The sequence below is a fragment of the Mastigoproctus giganteus genome, chromosome 7 (assembly GCF_048544385.1).
Source record: "Mastigoproctus giganteus isolate SK-2022 chromosome 7, ASM4854438v1, whole genome shotgun sequence".
Lineage (NCBI taxonomy): Eukaryota > Metazoa > Arthropoda > Arachnida > Uropygi > Thelyphonidae > Mastigoproctus > Mastigoproctus giganteus.
Genome location: NC_143581.1, coordinates 101,516,189 through 101,533,174, shown reverse-complemented (window position 1 = coordinate 101,533,174; position 16,986 = coordinate 101,516,189). Strand labels below are relative to the sequence as shown.

The window sequence follows — 16,986 nt, the reverse complement described above, 5'->3', positions numbered from 1 at the left end:
TTATATTTCACTATTCTTTGTGAATAGATGCTGTCTTTCACAGCATCTTTTTTGTATAGAAATAATAATTAATTGAGTATCTCATACTAATAAAAACTGTAGAAAATTCTCCAGGAAACTCTTCACAATGTTCCAGCCTGTTTACATGTTCATACAATGATGGCTCTGCTTTCTATGCGCTTTACCATGTAAAAGGAATTAACATTATCACCTATGGGAGTGTCCACTCTGTATCTTACTACTCTATGAATCTTGAGAAGCTGTGTCAGCCACATATATGGGACGCTATTATGGCATACATATGAAGGTCGTTTGTGATTAGTTTATTGCACGTGTGGCAAGTGCTGCAATACAACTAATTGAGATAAAATAAACTCTCAAATGTCGCAATAAGTTTGTCAGTATTGTTAGATATTTTGTGAAAACAAGTTAGTCTGCGTGCTGTATTATCCATCACATTGTGTTGTGTTTTTCCGCAAGTTTGTACAAGTGTGTTGTAAAAAAAAATCTATAAAGGAATGGCTAAAAGAAAATTTTAAAATAAGAGGAACCGAGAGAAATTGCTGGAATTTACAAGAGTTAAACTTCTGACAGACACACCGCTGTTGAGCTTTTTTCAGAAGTTCAACTTTATCTGTTATGGGCAATGTACGGTGTTTGCACTTTACACCACGAGAGGCACTTCCTTTATGCATTGGAACCATGGCTGGGGCTAAATGTGAGCAGGTTATAATAATAAATGCAGAAAAACAAGTGGGAATGGCTTGCCAGTGTTTACAAGTTCACGCCAACAGCTGATGCTGCAACCAATGCCACCAAAACAGTAGCGGCAGGTTGGTGCACCAACCAGGGAAATCTGAAATTACATTCACGGAAATTATGTCCAAATTAGCGGTGGAAGCGGATTAGTGATGGTCATCCTATATTTGTAAAACACAAATTAATACATTAACTAATCAAAAAATACAACAGATATATACCCAAGAGGTGATTAAACTCTTCAAAATACTTAATTATTACAATTCAAACCTTACTATTCTTCTGAGCTACTGGTTATGCTACAATATTCCCGCCTAAAACTGCTACAATAGCGGTAGGAGTAGCGAGTTGTAACTTACAAAATCACTAGCTAAAAAAATAAGCTAACGAACGGCACTAAGCTTATTAAATCGATTCGTAAAACACAAATTAATATGCTAACTAATCAAAAATATGATAAAATTTCAATTAAAAACTTATCGGACTGCAGCAGCTACAGAAGTCTACGTCTTCGCCCCAATGGTCAAGTACTAAGTGTTAAAAACTCAGTACATTAAAAATATATAGATTAAAAAAAAAAATTCTTCTTATTACCTTCTGTCCCTTCCTTGTTCCCTGTAGTTACAATTTCAGTTTTATTAGCCCTTTGCTTATTCCTCTCTACCTACAAACCTGTATATATACTGTACCCTACTGTTATGACAAAAAAAATTTATAAAATTAAATTGTATGTTTCTTAGACAGTGTACCTCCTGAGCTCTGACAGAACAATTAAGGGTTAAAGAAGATAAAATTAAATTCTCCCAGAAAAGTGAATAACAATATTATTATAGCTTATTGAAATACTGCTGGAGAGGCCTTCATCCTGCAGTCGACTGAAAATGGCTTATGATGATGTTCCAAACATTTAATACAGACTGATGTAAAAAACAAGATTCATAAATTAAAGGTTTCTGAATTTCAATTTTAAAAGAACAGAGTGTTATTATGAACTTTACAATGGATTATGCATATTCTCTTTTCTTGAGAAAGAATAAATCAGGCCATCATAATTGTACACAAATTGACTGTTAATTCAACCTTCTCACAAACAAAAAAAGTACCATCCTATAATGCATATGAAGAACAATTTATGGAGTACTATGTGGCAAAGAATATGTTGTATGAAAAATAAATCAGAACACTTTCTCCAACAATAAGACATACTAAATAAAAGAATACTTCAAAAAAGAAACCAAACTTGCTGCATATTTCCAAAAGTACTCATTTTCCAAAAGCAAATTAACTATATATAAGTGAACAAATTGCCATAAACCTACTGAAAGCATTACTATCTAGGATAGAGAAACTGAAAGTGTATATGAACATACAGAAATAATTTATATTTTCCATCTACCAGAGCCATCTACTAGCAACACTGACGTATAAATAAATAAACTTACAGGCAACCCTTGATTTACATCCCCTCAATTTTCACCTTTTTCTCTTTTTTTTGTACATGTAAGGAAACAGATGACGAGAGCTCATTTTGCTAGGGAGCATGGGTCACTCAAAAAGAGAAAACAACATATGTGGTCAAAAACAAATTTTCACTGTGAATGAAACTGATTATTTTGAAAAAAAAATACTGATAGATTATTCAATGTGTAAAGGAGGAAAAGTCTAAGCCAGAATTTTACATTAATAATCTATCTCCTTGGCATTGAATAATCTATCAGAAAAAAATACAGACAGATTATTTAATGTCAAGGAAGAAGAAGTCTGTGCCAGAATTAAAGAAATCTAAAGATCACTTAACTCTTTTCCTAAAAGGGATAGAATGCTGGAGAACATTTTAAATTAAGGCCAATACAAGATTATCCTTCCCATTAAGGGACTTAAATTTTAAAACAACAATTTAACATTCCTAAAGCAATAAATATCAATGATCAAGCCTGGAATGAAGTATCCAAATGTATCAATAGTGCCATGAAAAAGTATGACCACAATATTGTAGTAATTTCACAGGATATGAAGAAACTGCAGGGCAAACCTAAGTCGAGACTCTGCAACTAGACAGTTAGGCTGTGGAAAATGGACAGATTAAGTTGAAAAACTTATTGCCTCGTACAATGAGAAACCAACAAACAAAGAACTCATTCAACTGGATAATTTAAACTAGAAGAAGAGTAGAGAAATGAGTAGAAACTCCTTCATTAAGATTTCTTAGAGCAGCACTGAACAGAAACTCCTGTTAATACAGAAACTAGACATACAAGCCCTCAAAAGGCCAAAGAAATGATCTCTTAGTTTTCAAGCATTCAGAAGCAGCAAAGGATATTATTCAAACAAACGATCCAATTCCTGAATAAAATGACAAACTGAATAGATGTACATGGAGAATTCTATAAGATGCCACATGTTGCTTTATACTGTAAAACATAGGTTTCTGCTCAACAGTCACCAGACAATTTTTCATCCCTACAAAAGATGTAGTCTCCATAAATCTGCCGAAGGTAGGCAAAATACAGAAACTAGACATACAAGCCCTCAAAAGGCCAAAGAAATGAAGATAAGCATTCAGCCAGTAGCGTAGCTACCTTTTTTCGGGCCTGGAGGCAAAGAACATGTTCGGGCCCCTACTTAATGAAAATTGCAAAAACAGGAGACAGCTAAAGGGCCCGGGCGTGGAGGCAATTACCTTGCCTGCCTACGTGGTAGCTACGCCACTGCATTCAGCTTAATAATCTTTAGGGCCTATTCACATAAACAAAAACTTCCAAGTGAAAATGAAAGTAAGCCTAACATTATAACTGTTGATTGCTGAATATTTCCTATTTTTTTTCTAGTGATCTCTAAATATTGTATTTTAAAGAAACTTGAGGAGGGTATAGATAGTACCATTCTTATGAACCAATAACTTCTTAAGATAATCAAAATATGGTCCGATTTTCAAGGTTCAGAAAAGAATTACCTATTTATAGCAATGAGTTTATGGAAAAATAACCCTTGATAAACACATTTTTGCATAATATCTAGCATTGACAGAACTAATTAAGAGAAATTAAACTGAGAAATATTTGTATTTGAATTTCTGAAAAATGAAAAAATATAGACTAAAAAAATCAGAAACTTCACAAAATCTGGAAGAAAAGTAAACTTGCGATAAAATTATAAAAGACCTGAAAGAAATCTTCCAGCAAAGTGCTGTGTGTGTGTAGCGGTGCATGTGCATGTGTGAGAGAGAGAGAGAGAGATTAGCATATTAAGAGTGTATTAAAAATTTCAAAAGAAAAAAAAATTATGAATAATAAAAAATATAATTCAAAAAATAATAGCAATAGAAAATTTTGTTTCCAGTCCTCTAGGGATTTTTTTCTCTCCACAATAAAATATTAACATAACAATACCTGAGCCAAATTTAATTCTTGAATGATTTCTTTTCTTTCTTTACTAATATCGCACACACACATGAATTCTGCTTCTCTGTAACCTGTAAAAAATCTCTGTCTGATACTCTGAACAAGTGCTATGGCAGATTTTCCTTTTGGAACTTGGCAGTTTTCAATATCCCAAAATACTCCAATAGGTGGCAATGTTTCTACCGGAGAAACATTTTGAAAGTTTGCTGCAATATTACTTCGTGAACTTCCTGTAATAAAATCCAATAAAGTAAACATTCTGCAAACTTCTTCCAAAATCTATATTTTACATTTTCTTTATTGATAAACTTCATTTTAAATTACAATACACAGTGTTGCAGCTTTAAATTATATAGCACAATTTCTCAAAATAAGTTATGATATACATTTAACACTGTATATGTAAAAATAATAGAATATTGCAAAAAAACAATAATCTCAATCATCGTGATAACCAATATGTGTTAAGAATGAACAGCACTGAGACTAATATCATACAGATATTCAGCATAAACTGTGTTTCTTAGAAGAATTTAACTTATAAAATGTGATAAATACATATTGTTAAAAATAACTAATTATATAAATTACTTACAGAATACTAAAATCTTCATGAATGTGTTATTCATTTTGACTATACAATAATATTATACAGTCAGGTATTTTTAAATCAAATTCTTTTAATCTAATTGTTCAGAATTTTTAGTTATTATATATAATATATTATAATACAACTATATATATATTATAACAATATATATATTGTATTCCGGTTATTTGGAACACAATGGGATGCACTTTGGCCCGATTAAAACAGCTGCTCCAATTATGCAAAGTATCATGTAAATAGTTAAAAATAAAGTGGACCCCTGCTTTACGATTCATTCACTGTATGATCAAACCAATTACAATGGACTCTCCATAATAAAATACCATTCACAATACAATACGTAGTAGGAGCCGGTCAATGTGATCACATTTGTGAAATGAATTTTAATTCCGTTAAGCAAAAATAGGAGGAATATTATCCACAGGCTATAAAAGTAAAGAGATATATTAAGCACAAATTTACACTTTATTACCTTACCAATTAACAAAATTAAATGATACGTGAAAATCGGAAGAATATTTTCAGGTTAGCAAAATAAAAATAAATTTATGCTTAAGTACATAGCTTAATTAATACTGAAATATGTACATACCAACTAATTGACATTTCTCTTCACTGACAATTTTTTTTTTTTTTTGGGTTGTAAAATTTAAAACAAATAAAAGACAGGCAATCAAAACAAAGAACATGGCACGAACAAATTGCAACTAACGTGATGTGCACAAGTGAATAACAAGTGAATAACAAGCTTAAAAAATAAGAATGAAGAGGAAGGGGAAACACAGTTCACCATTATAATGTAAAAAACTCACAGAATTCCAGATTTGTCACATATTACTGCAAATGCAATAAGATTGAGTTTACTGCCCATTTATAAAAGATTACACTAACAGAAAAGCCCAATAAACCAGAAATTGCAAATTGTTTTTACCGTTTTATGGTTGTGACCTCCAAAAATGTGATTTAGAAAAATATCACAAAGATGTTCAAAATTGATTCTTATAACAGAACATATGATAACACTGAAAGTGTAATGCATTTTAATGATTTGAATTGATTTTTTGAAATTTGATTCTATAAAGTTCTACTAACCAGTCATCATGTTAACCAGCACCTACTTATTTCACTTTATCATGGGCCTACAATTGTCTCTGACTGGACCAGGTAGTCCGGTTGGAGAAAGTCGGCGGTAATCTCAAGTGTTGCAGTCTCCTGCCCTGATTAATGTCAATTAAGTGATTAAGATTCTCAATTAGGTTTTGTTCTTTTAGGATTTGTCACATATAAACGACTGTCCTGATTATCTGGTGGCCCAAATAACTGAAATCAACTGCATTATAATATAATGAGATGTAGACTTCTTAAGCTTGCTGCAAACGTATAGGTGTTCTTAAAAATTTTATCAAATTTTTGATTAATTAACATATTAATTTGTCTTTTGCAAATACAGTCAAACTTGATTATAATGAGCATGGAAATGAGATCATGGCTGTAACAAGCAAAAAGCCATAATGATTTTAATTTAAGCGTATTCCTATACAATCGCTCAATGTTATAACAAGCATACTACACGGATAATATACCAAACAAATTTTAGTAACTATGTACACATTCTTAATTACTCAGGTAGTTGAAAAAACCCAACTCTCAAAATAGACAAAAATGAAAAGGGCAACTTAGCTTTATGACCACCTGCATAAGATTAGCGGCTGGTTTATGACCTTATCCTTCTGGGGACGGGGCTATTCAATAGTGCATTCGTGTTCCGCTTATCGCATTACCCTATTTACAGATTGTCTTGTATTCACTTAACCATACATTTATTTTGGGACTTTTAAGAATTTTGGAAACGGGACTTCGAAGAACTTTGTATGCATTTCGGGACTTCTAAGAATGTTGTATGTATTTCGGGCTTCTAAGAACTTTGTATGCAGATCACTTTATCATTTTAAAGTAAAATCAGTTAGAAATGAACCCTTCCTTTTAAAACATGTCTACTAACAAAATAAAGTCTCTCTCGAGTCGCAAAAAACTTGCAATTATTCGTGAGTTAGAACATCGTGCAAAAAATGTTAAAGTGTGTAAAAAGTTTCCACAATCGACATTGGGGGAGAATAAAGATGTTTACATATCAGCACTGGAAAAGAACATAACCGAAAAAAAAAAAAAAAAATTTAGAATGTGCGAGGTTACAAACATTTATGAAGCATTTCTTCAATGGTTTACCACACAAAGAAGTGCTTAATTTTCAATAAACAGTCTCATTCTGAAGGCTCAAGCGGAAAAATTTGCTAAACAATTTGAACGCGATGATTTTTTGTGTAACAACGGTAGGCTGGTTGATTTAAAAACCGACATAACATCATTTATGCAAAAATTAGTGGAGAATCTCGATCTGTAGATCCAATAATGGCAAATGAATGGAATGACCCTGTTTGGACAGAAATCAGGAAAGATTTCAACCACAAAGACATCTACAACGCTGCCGAAACAGGACTTTTTTTATAATTTGACACCTTTCAAAACATTTAAATTCAAAGGGAAAAAAAGGTTGGCAGAAAAAAAATCAAAGGCTCACTTGAGGGTTCTCATATGCGCAAATATGACAGGAACTGATAAAAAAAAAAATCTGCTTGTTATCGGAAAATCGTTAAAACTTTGATGTTTCAAAAATGTAAGGAAACTTAGGGAAACAAGGAAGCTTGGATGACTTCGGATATTTTTTGGCATTACGTAAATGATTGGAATAAGGAGGTATTCAAAAAGAAGAAAAATATTTTATTATTAGTTGATAACAGTCCTGCACATCCCCAGATTCAAAATTTGTCCAACATTAAGCTAGTGTTTCTGCCTCCCAATGTGTCATCAATTTTACAACTAATGGACATAAGTTTAATCAAGGGTTTGAAAGGATTTTATAAACGATTTCTAGTTCTACATCTGATCAGTCAAAGAGAACAGAAACTTACTGAGTCTATATCGATACTGGATGCTATAAATTTATAGAATGATGCATGGAACAATGGTACTTCGACAACCATATCAAATTGCTTCAAGAAATCGAAATTAAATTCAAATGAAATTTCAATTGTAGATGAAGAAGATGGAAATGAAGAAAACAACTTACCATTATCCGAATGGTTGCTACGTAACAACGTTGTAGGTTGTTTAATACAGATAACATTGATGAATTCGTACGAGTCAATGACAACTTATTAACTAGTGGTCTTCCTACAGAGAGTGACATTGTAGATGCTGTGCTCAACAAAGATGATAACGACGATGGTAAAGATGATGATATGATGACAATTGAAAGTGAATCAAAATCATTGCCGACAATCTCACTAGCTCAAAGCGCAATGGACAGTCAATTTTTTTTTGAAGGAACTGAGGCAAGTAATGAAACTTTTAACATGTTGAGTGTTTTAAAGGGAAACTTAAGAAATATCAAAGTGAAATCTTTAAAACACATATCAATTTTAAGATTCATAAATAAATCCTAACTGAAATCATGTTTATTATTAAATAGTATTGTTTTAAATTACAGAGAAATAAATTTTGTTTAATATTAAGTGTATCGTAGTTTGTACAAGCATACTAATACAAATAATATGTAGGTATGTACTTATAATTATTTTTTTCTCTCTAATATTTCTTTTCGTTTTTGAATCTATAAGTTATTGAGAATTTTAAAAAAAATAGGAGGTAGATTTAATTCATCACTGATATAAAGTGTTCATTGTTCCCCCTTTCCCCTATCACTAATATAGTAACAGTTATAACGAGGAAATTTTGTCGGTCCCTTGTTGCTCGTTATAACCAAGTTCGACCGTAGATTAATAGGATTAGTAGCGTTCGTTAGCTTATTTTTTAAATTTAGCTAGTCATTTTATAAGTTACGACTCACTACTCATATTGCTATTCCATCAGAGTTTTGGTGAGAATATCGTAGCAAGTTACCAGTAGCGAAAAAGAATAGTAGATTCTTAATTGTAATAAATAAGTAGTTTGAAGATTTTAATCACTTCTTGGGCTTATATCTTTTGCTTTTAGCTAAGGATATAATTAATCTAACATTGTGATCGTTACGGTATATCTCGAATTTGATAGTGTAAGGTATAAGGTAAAATTAGACAGCGTATCACTGCATTAACTTAGTATAGTATTGTATATTCAATTAAATTTATTAACCTTATTATTTTTCATTCTTGATTAATTAAATTGTATTTAAACAGAAATTATGCTAGAGCAGCATAGGACGTTAACTTCCCATGCCACAGACCAGAGCAGCAAAGCAAAGTGCACAAAGGAGTGGGAGTACTGTGGTTTGGGTGGGAACAGAAAGGGGCAATTCTCCAACACATTATATCCTATAAAAGTGTGCAACTTGTGAAATGTTTGCGGCCCTTTCCGGGACAAAGCATGATCTAGCCAAGGAGGAGGTCTTTGTGTGTTCTAGGTACAGAGAGTGTCAAGAAATTAGATGTCAACTCAGCGTTCCGATGGGCGTCTATGAAATTTTGAAGAGTAGGGTAGATGCATTTTAAGGAATTAAAATGAGGGGCCCATCACGCTCAAAGCTGCCCAACTCAAAGCCAGAGCTCACTCTTGTGAATCTGGCAACACAGAGGCGATCTTCAGGGCAGAATGCCTCATCGAAACATTTGATGAGGCATTCTGCCCTGAAACAGGAAATATATTGTGCAAAAAGGATAGGAGGAATAGGACCAGGGTATATCTGCAGGGGCAAAAGTTGATGACATTGTTCAGCAGATCACCTTTTAAGTGCACAAGATGTGGTTGTTGTGCATGTTGTCACTACTTAACTTAAACTTACTTAACAAATACAGGTCAATTTTGAAAAAAGTTGTGAGTTAGGGTTAAATTTAAATCTACAATTCTGCCCAGACACGATAAAGGGGGTTTATGATGAGAGCCTAGTCAATCAATTCAGGCCTGAAGAGACTGTGCAAGGCTCGTGGGGTACAATTTTTGTCAGCATGGTCTGTGCTTGTTAACAGAAGATACTGTTTCTACAGGGATGGAATTCACTAATATAGAAAAGGTACAAGAATGCAGTCTGATGCTATTGAGGCAGTGTTAGGTGGGTCAGAAAACTAATAGCTTGGGGGGGGGATTCACAGATTAATTGATTAACAGTAGCCACAGGCATCAGTGAAAGTTATTCTTGCACTACTTCTATCGAATTAAGCAGCAGCCTGGAAAGCAAGGTGCTGGGATTTCCAGGACAGCTGGGAGTTATCATGGAACAAGTAAATACATTGGCTGTGTTAGGATTGTTGTTGTTTGTTATTTGGTTTTTAGGGGCATTAGCAACTAAGGCCATATTGCTCCGGGGATATGCGGTGGTCATTTCCTGACCTTTCCGCATCCTCCGTATTTGGTGGTCACGGGCATAAAACCCCGGTCTAATCAAGAAGCGTGTGCTACGCACTGCTGCTCGTGCCCACCTGGCTACGGAGGCACAGTGTTAGGATTACTAAGAGTAAGAATAGGTGCATGTATACTTGCATGTGCACCGATGCTTGGAGTAGATTAAATGAATTTGAGGTGCTGGTGAAGACATCGAAGGCAGATATTGTTGGGACATCAGAGATGTGGTGGTGTCACATAAAGATAAGGAATGCAGAATTGAAATTTGGAGAGTACAATGTGTACAGAAAGGATACAAAGGAGGAGGGGCAATGCTGTTAGTTAAGTAAACACATAAAATCTAAGGAAGTGCATCCGGAGGACAGTGCAGTGTTGAGTCAGTTTGATGTAACATAAGCATGGGAAAGAAAAACTGAAAGTAGAAGTGTGTTATATGCCTAATGAGTCTGATGAGTACAATGAATAATGGTACAGAGAAATGGAGTGGACCAGAAAATCAGATTGTCTTATAATGGGGAATATTAACTTCCCAGATACTTCCCAAAAATGCTACCAAAAATTTTTGAATTTATTGGATGACTGTTTTCTACAGCAGCATGTTCGAGGGGCAATCAGAGAGAGAGTAATACTCTTGATCTTATTATCAGCAGTGATTATTCATGCATTAAGAATCTGCAAATAAAGGAAGCACTAGGTAACAGTGATCACAGTGTACTAATGTGGGATTTACTCAAAAATGTAACTACTCTCAGGGGCAAAGTGAAAGGTTTTTGCTTTTGTAAAGATGCTTACAGTGGTCTCAGACAGTTTTAAAATTCTATACAGTGGGTGGGACCAACTTATGATGTTACCAAAAGCAAATTCTAAATGGGAGGCATTCAAGGAATTAATATTGGAAGCTACTAGGCTTTTCATACCAACTAAGAAATACTATTAAAGATTTAGGCCTAGGTGGTTGTCAGATGAACTAATGAGACTCGTGGCAGAGAAAAAAAATGTATGGGATGCAAATAAATGAACAGGAGACACAGATGCCTGTGATAGATATAAGATAGTCTGTAATGTCACAAAGGAGGTTAGGCAACCAAAGGCAGGTTTATCTTTGGCAAAGGATGCAAAGAAAAAGAGTAAAGACTTGTTTACTTATGTAAACTCTAGAAGGAAGGAAGGAAGGAGATAAATTGGATTGGTCTGCTTGGTATCAATGGTTTGACTGTTGAAGATTCTGCTCAAGTAGCTGATATACTAAATGAGTATTTTGCATCTACATTCACACGTGAGAAAGGAATTCTGTAGGGAAGTGGAGGCCAGAAGCTTATCAAACTCTAACAGGGAGTTAAATGATTTTTAACTCCCTGTTAGAGTTCGATCAGAGATCAGATCAGAGTGGAGGAGAAATTATTGAAATAAAACATAATAAAGACACCTGGGGTGGATGGGATCTATCCAGTTATATTAAAGGAGGCATCAAAGGAAGTAAGCTAGGCCTTAGAAATGATTATGAAAGCATCCTTGGATTGATGTACTGGAGAAGTGCAAATATCCCCAATTCACAAAGTTATATATCGAAAGGTGACACGAGTAATTACAGACCTGTCAATTTAACTTCTGTTCCTGGGAAAATAAGGGAGTAACTGGTTAAAGAAGCACGGCAGGATCATCTATACAAAACTGCAGTTATAGTTCAAATATAGTATGGGTTTGTTAGGGGGAAGTCTTGTGTTACCAATTTGATTGGATACTACGATGTGGTCACAAAGGAGTGGGTGCAAAAAATAATTTTGATATCTTATACTCGCATTTTAGGAAAGCTTTTGATACTGTTACACATAGAAGACTACTGTACAGGTTGGAGCAGTATGGCATTAAGGGCAAATAGCTGCTATTTGCTATGGATAAAGTGATGGCTGAGTGGGAGAAGAGAGAGAGAGAGTGTGCTAATCAATGGACACTGCTCTTAATGGACTAATGTTATTAGTGGAGTCCTCCACAGTTTGGTATTGGGCCCATTGTTGATTTCTGTATTTATCAATGATATTGATGAAAGAATATCATGCTTTATGTCCAAGTTTGCAAATGACACAAAGATTTGGAAGGGTAGTTAATGACAATAAAGATGACAATAAATGATGCTATATAAGCTTGCTTTCTTGCATCATATACCTCTGTTAATGCTAATAACTATATTATATATACAGTTGGACCTTTCTTTAGCAAACTTCCATATAGCAAATTTTTCTATGTAGTGAACTTTTTTGACTTCCCCATTGCATTAAAAATAGTTTCAATATAACAAAGAAAATTTCCATATAACAAACTAATTTTGAGAGACCTGAGTAGACATTGTTTGCATCTCTGGCATTTAGGCAATATAGCTGATGCTGTAGAAAGCAAAAATTAAGAGCTAAAAGATTAAGAATTAATCACTTTAGCTTTTAATAGCTAAAGGGTTTAATTCTTAAGAGCATTCCACAATTTATGTTGCCCGTAAACCATTTACTGTACCGAGAAGTTGCACTGGTCAACTGCTACCTACGTGTCCACAGTCATTGGCAAAGATTAAAGAATATTCCCAACACGGACATTGGCTCTTGTCAACCTGTTTTCTTTTGTAAGCACCCTATCAGAGAATAAGAGATAGTGATTTTCCTTTATCCCGGAAATTCATTTGTTGTCTCACAGAAATGAGTCATCCACACTTTCACTAAATTTCACCTATCTCTGTATGGTTGGTGCAAGTTGTCCCTACATCAGTTTTGTTTTAGCTGCTGTGCAAGTAACCTTACGATGTCTAAGAGGAAATCCTTGAGTGTAGTGGAAAAAGTTGAAGTGCTTAATAGTGTAAATCACGGTGAAAAAAAAAAAAAGAAATAGTTTTAAAATCTGGTGTCCCTATGAGTAGTGTGTCAACCATTCTAAAAAACCATGTTTCAATTCTCAAACTGTTTAAAGAAATGGGACCAAGTCGGAAGTGTGCGAAATTATGCCTGTATGAAGATGTAAATGAAGCCGTTTTTAAGTGGATGAAGTTGATTCAAAACCAAAACATGCCAATATCAGGGCTATTAATAAAAGAAAAGGCTATGGAGTATACATCTTTTCTCAGGAATAAAACTTTCCAAGCCAGTTCTGGTTGACTGGACAAATTTGAAAAGCGCCATGGCTTACTCGAAAAAGTTATTTCTGGTGAAAGTGGTGTTGTAATTAAAGAAGACTGTACCCAATGGAGAGACACAGTTTTGAAAAAAATTATGGAGGACTGCGAGCCCAAAGGCATATTCAACATTGATGAAACAGGTCTAATTTTTAAATATTTGCTGAACAAGACACTGACTTTTAAAGGAGAAATGTGTAGGTGGTAAAAATAGTAAGGAGAGAATTACAGTCTTGGTTGGTGCAAATATGGCTGGTAATGAAAAACTGAAGCTTTTGGTAACAGGCAAAAGTAAACAACCCCGATTTTTCAATGGAGTAAAGTCGATAGAGTTAGACTACAACTACAACAAAAATGCTTGGATGACAAATGAAATTTTTGAACAGTGGATTTTAAAATTCAATAGAAAGATGACGAAAGAAAAATCGCTTTGATTGTCGAAAACTGCCCTGCACACCTTCACTCGGTAATTTTGAAGCTTACATGTGTGAAGCTTGTTTTCTTCCCTCCGACTACCTCGTATGACGAAAGAAAAATCGCTTTGATTGTCGAAAACTGCCCTGCACACCTTCACTCGGTAATTTTGAAGCTTACATGTGTGAAGCTTGTTTTCTTCCCTCCGACTACCTCGTATAAACTGCAGCCAATGGACCAAGGCATTATCAAGAATTTGAAAATGCATTACCGAAGGCGCATACTGAAAAAAAATTGTACTGAAAATAGAAACCAACCAACATATAGATTCTGCTATAGATTTGTGGATGTGTGCATATCAGAGCTGGCAAAAGTTTGGAGTCAACATGTCACGGAAACAACGATTAAGAATTGTTTCGCAAAAGCAGGTTTTGCTAAAATGCCAATTAACAGCGATGAGAGGGATAAACTGCTACAAGACATTGAGCAATCTTGGGAAGAGCTCCAAGCGAGAGGTTTGATCAGTGGAGAAATTGTTCTTGAAGAATTTTTTTTTACATTGATAACAATGTGACAGTAGCTGAATATCCGAGTGACTCCAACATTTTGGAGTGTATTCAAAGAACTAGTGACAATATCAACGATGAGTTGCATAAAATTAAAGGCAATGAGGGCAATATTAAACATTTCATGTTTAATATTGCCCTCATTTTTCGGAAAATATTTAGTTTCCAAAGTTATCCAAAGTTACTCAGCAACTGGATGTACAAAATAATTTCAATGTTAAACCCAAACTTTGTTTCTTTGGATTCAAACCATCTGACTCAGAACTTCATGAAAGGTTACTATACAACCTGGAAAAGGGTTGGTACAGGTAAGATTACAAGATGGATCAGAGGGTGGCTGCCAGAGAGGTAGAAGGTTATGATTAACAGTTCATATTAGGCCAATGATCAGTTCTGAAATCAGTGTTGTTTCCAATTATCTTAGATGACATCAACAAAAAGGTTTATGGTGCGATGTCAGAATTTGAAAATTATGCAGAGTGCAATTATGTATAGCTGTTACAACTATGTTTTAATGCAAAAAAATCAAAGCTATGGAAATAGTAATCCCGCAATAACTGATACATTAGGTTTAGGGATAATCCATACAGTGGGGTTGAATTAAAAATAATAGAAAAAGAAACGGATCTGGGAGTAACAACAGAGGAGGGCAAGAACTTCTTTGAACAGTGTAGACAGGCAGCAAGGTAGGCCCATGGTAGCCTATAAATTTTTTTACGAAAGCCACAAACATGAAAAGTATTAGAACCTATGATTCTTGGGTTCTAATGACGCATGGTTTAAAGGTTAAGAAAACAGAAGATACTGATATAGAGGAAAATACTGTATAATAAGTAAGGCAGTTGTTCCAGAAAGTAGAAGGGATAAATGAAGAAAAGGAAAAGTTGGTTATACGCATTTGGAGTCAGACAGCGAATGGACACTGATTGTTTGGGAAACATGTTCAAAATGGTTTAAAACAGAGCGGGGGAATTGCAAATGCTAATTTAGAAGAAGGGTGAATAATTAACCTGAATGAATGCCCTCTTCTGAATGGAATCCAGAACCTTGACGGAAGTTTCAGTACACCACCCCAGATGCAGGAACAACGAATGAATGCCCTCTTCTGAATGGAATCCAGAACCTTGACGGAAGTTTCAGTACACCACCCCAGATGCAGGAACAACGTTCCAGGATGAATCTGAGATTTGAATATAGGGAGTAGCTGTTTCAAAAAAGTAATGCAAAGAATGAAAAACCTAGTTTTTTTTGGATGTAGAGGAAGCAATATCAATGATGTGTAAATATTAAACCAACAGAGATTAGAAGTTAAATAATCACTATTAGAGATATGCCATCTTGTTTAAAAATCCAGTCAACAAAGATGAGAAGAAGAAATAAGACAAGCCAGTTTTAATGAGCTGCATTCAACAAACCTGTGGATAGGATTTCAGTGGAAGGTCATTTTTTTTAAAAGAAGACAAGGGTGGAAGATAGAACTGAACCGAACCTTGGAGATCACCAGCATTACTAGAAAAGTTAGAAGATGGGTCACATCTGGCATAAAAGTCTTTATGCCAGATGTGACCAAAAGATTTAGAAATGTCAAGAGCAACTACTTGGATTTTACCAAATTTTTCCATCAAATCTGTACAAAGATGAGTTACATAAGCCAATATATCACCAGTGGATTAACACTAAAAGAATCCATATTGACAATCATTGATCAGATCAGTGACTGCCACAGTTCAAGTGACAGTTGAAGGACTTGTAAATTAATTTGGAAACCATTAAATTCAAAATTTGGCAAGTGCCGTGAGATGATAATTCAACAGGAGGGTTGATTACACATTTTAAGAACTAGCAAGATATGAGCATATTTCCAAGAAGAAGGAAAACACTAGGACAATAAAAAAGTGTAAAATGGTAACAGAGAACAAAAGCAATCTAAGGAACAAAGGTTTTGAGAACAAGTGGAGAAATGCCATCAGGAACTGGAAATTTCTTGGAACAAGGTTGTGAATCCTTCAGGCCATCCTTCTGTTGGAAAGCCACAAGAGGCAGTCAGTGGAATGTGTTAAGAACAGAGGAGGTCATCTACCAATATCATTGATATAAGGGGTAGCAAAAAAAAATACGATGCTAATCAGATTGTAAAAGAGGTGGGAGAATTGAAGGTCTCCTACTATAGAACTGAATTGAACTGAATTAAGGCCAACAGTTTTAGTAAAAAACTGAAATTCTCAACTACTATTTGGATAAGAAGCAAGTTTTCCATATTTAGCCTGTTCAAAATCATTTTTGGAGAATGATAACTATTTTAATTGTTTTAATGTAGTGTAGTGTAGAGCATTAGGAAGAAAATGAACCAAAAGGAAAATTGTGGATACAAGCCAACTGTGATATACTACATTCTAATCTTGAATAGACAGAACATTTATTGGAAAAACCAAGGTTTAGATCAAAAAGATTTTAGGGTAGAATGAAAAATAAAGGGATTCATCTCCACAAAAATAATTGCACTGACACAATATGAGCAAAATCACTGGATCAGGAGGTTTAAAACATAATCCAAACAAGGAAACAAAGAATAGGATTGCAACAGATCAATCGAATTTGCATGCCTGTAATAGCAAACAACACAAAGCTGAGAAGTTATTAGCTCTATTACAGAAGAGATCATCATGAAGTTTCTGATCTGAGATGACT

General features: G+C 34.4%; 1 protein-coding gene across 4 annotated transcripts in view; it reads right to left on the bottom strand.

Moving 5' to 3' along the window:
- Marf1 (meiosis regulator and mRNA stability factor 1-like protein) overlaps positions 1–16,986 on the bottom strand; it is a 1,146,796-nt gene that overhangs the window by 1,086,962 nt on the left and 42,848 nt on the right. For all 4 annotated transcript variants that reach the window (XM_090377798.1, XM_090377799.1, XM_090377800.1 and 1 more), the window contains exon 3: positions 4,149–4,386. In XM_090377798.1, coding sequence (XP_090233924.1) covers positions 4,149–4,386 — 238 coding nt within the window. The remainder of the gene's footprint in view (positions 1–4,148; positions 4,387–16,986) is intronic.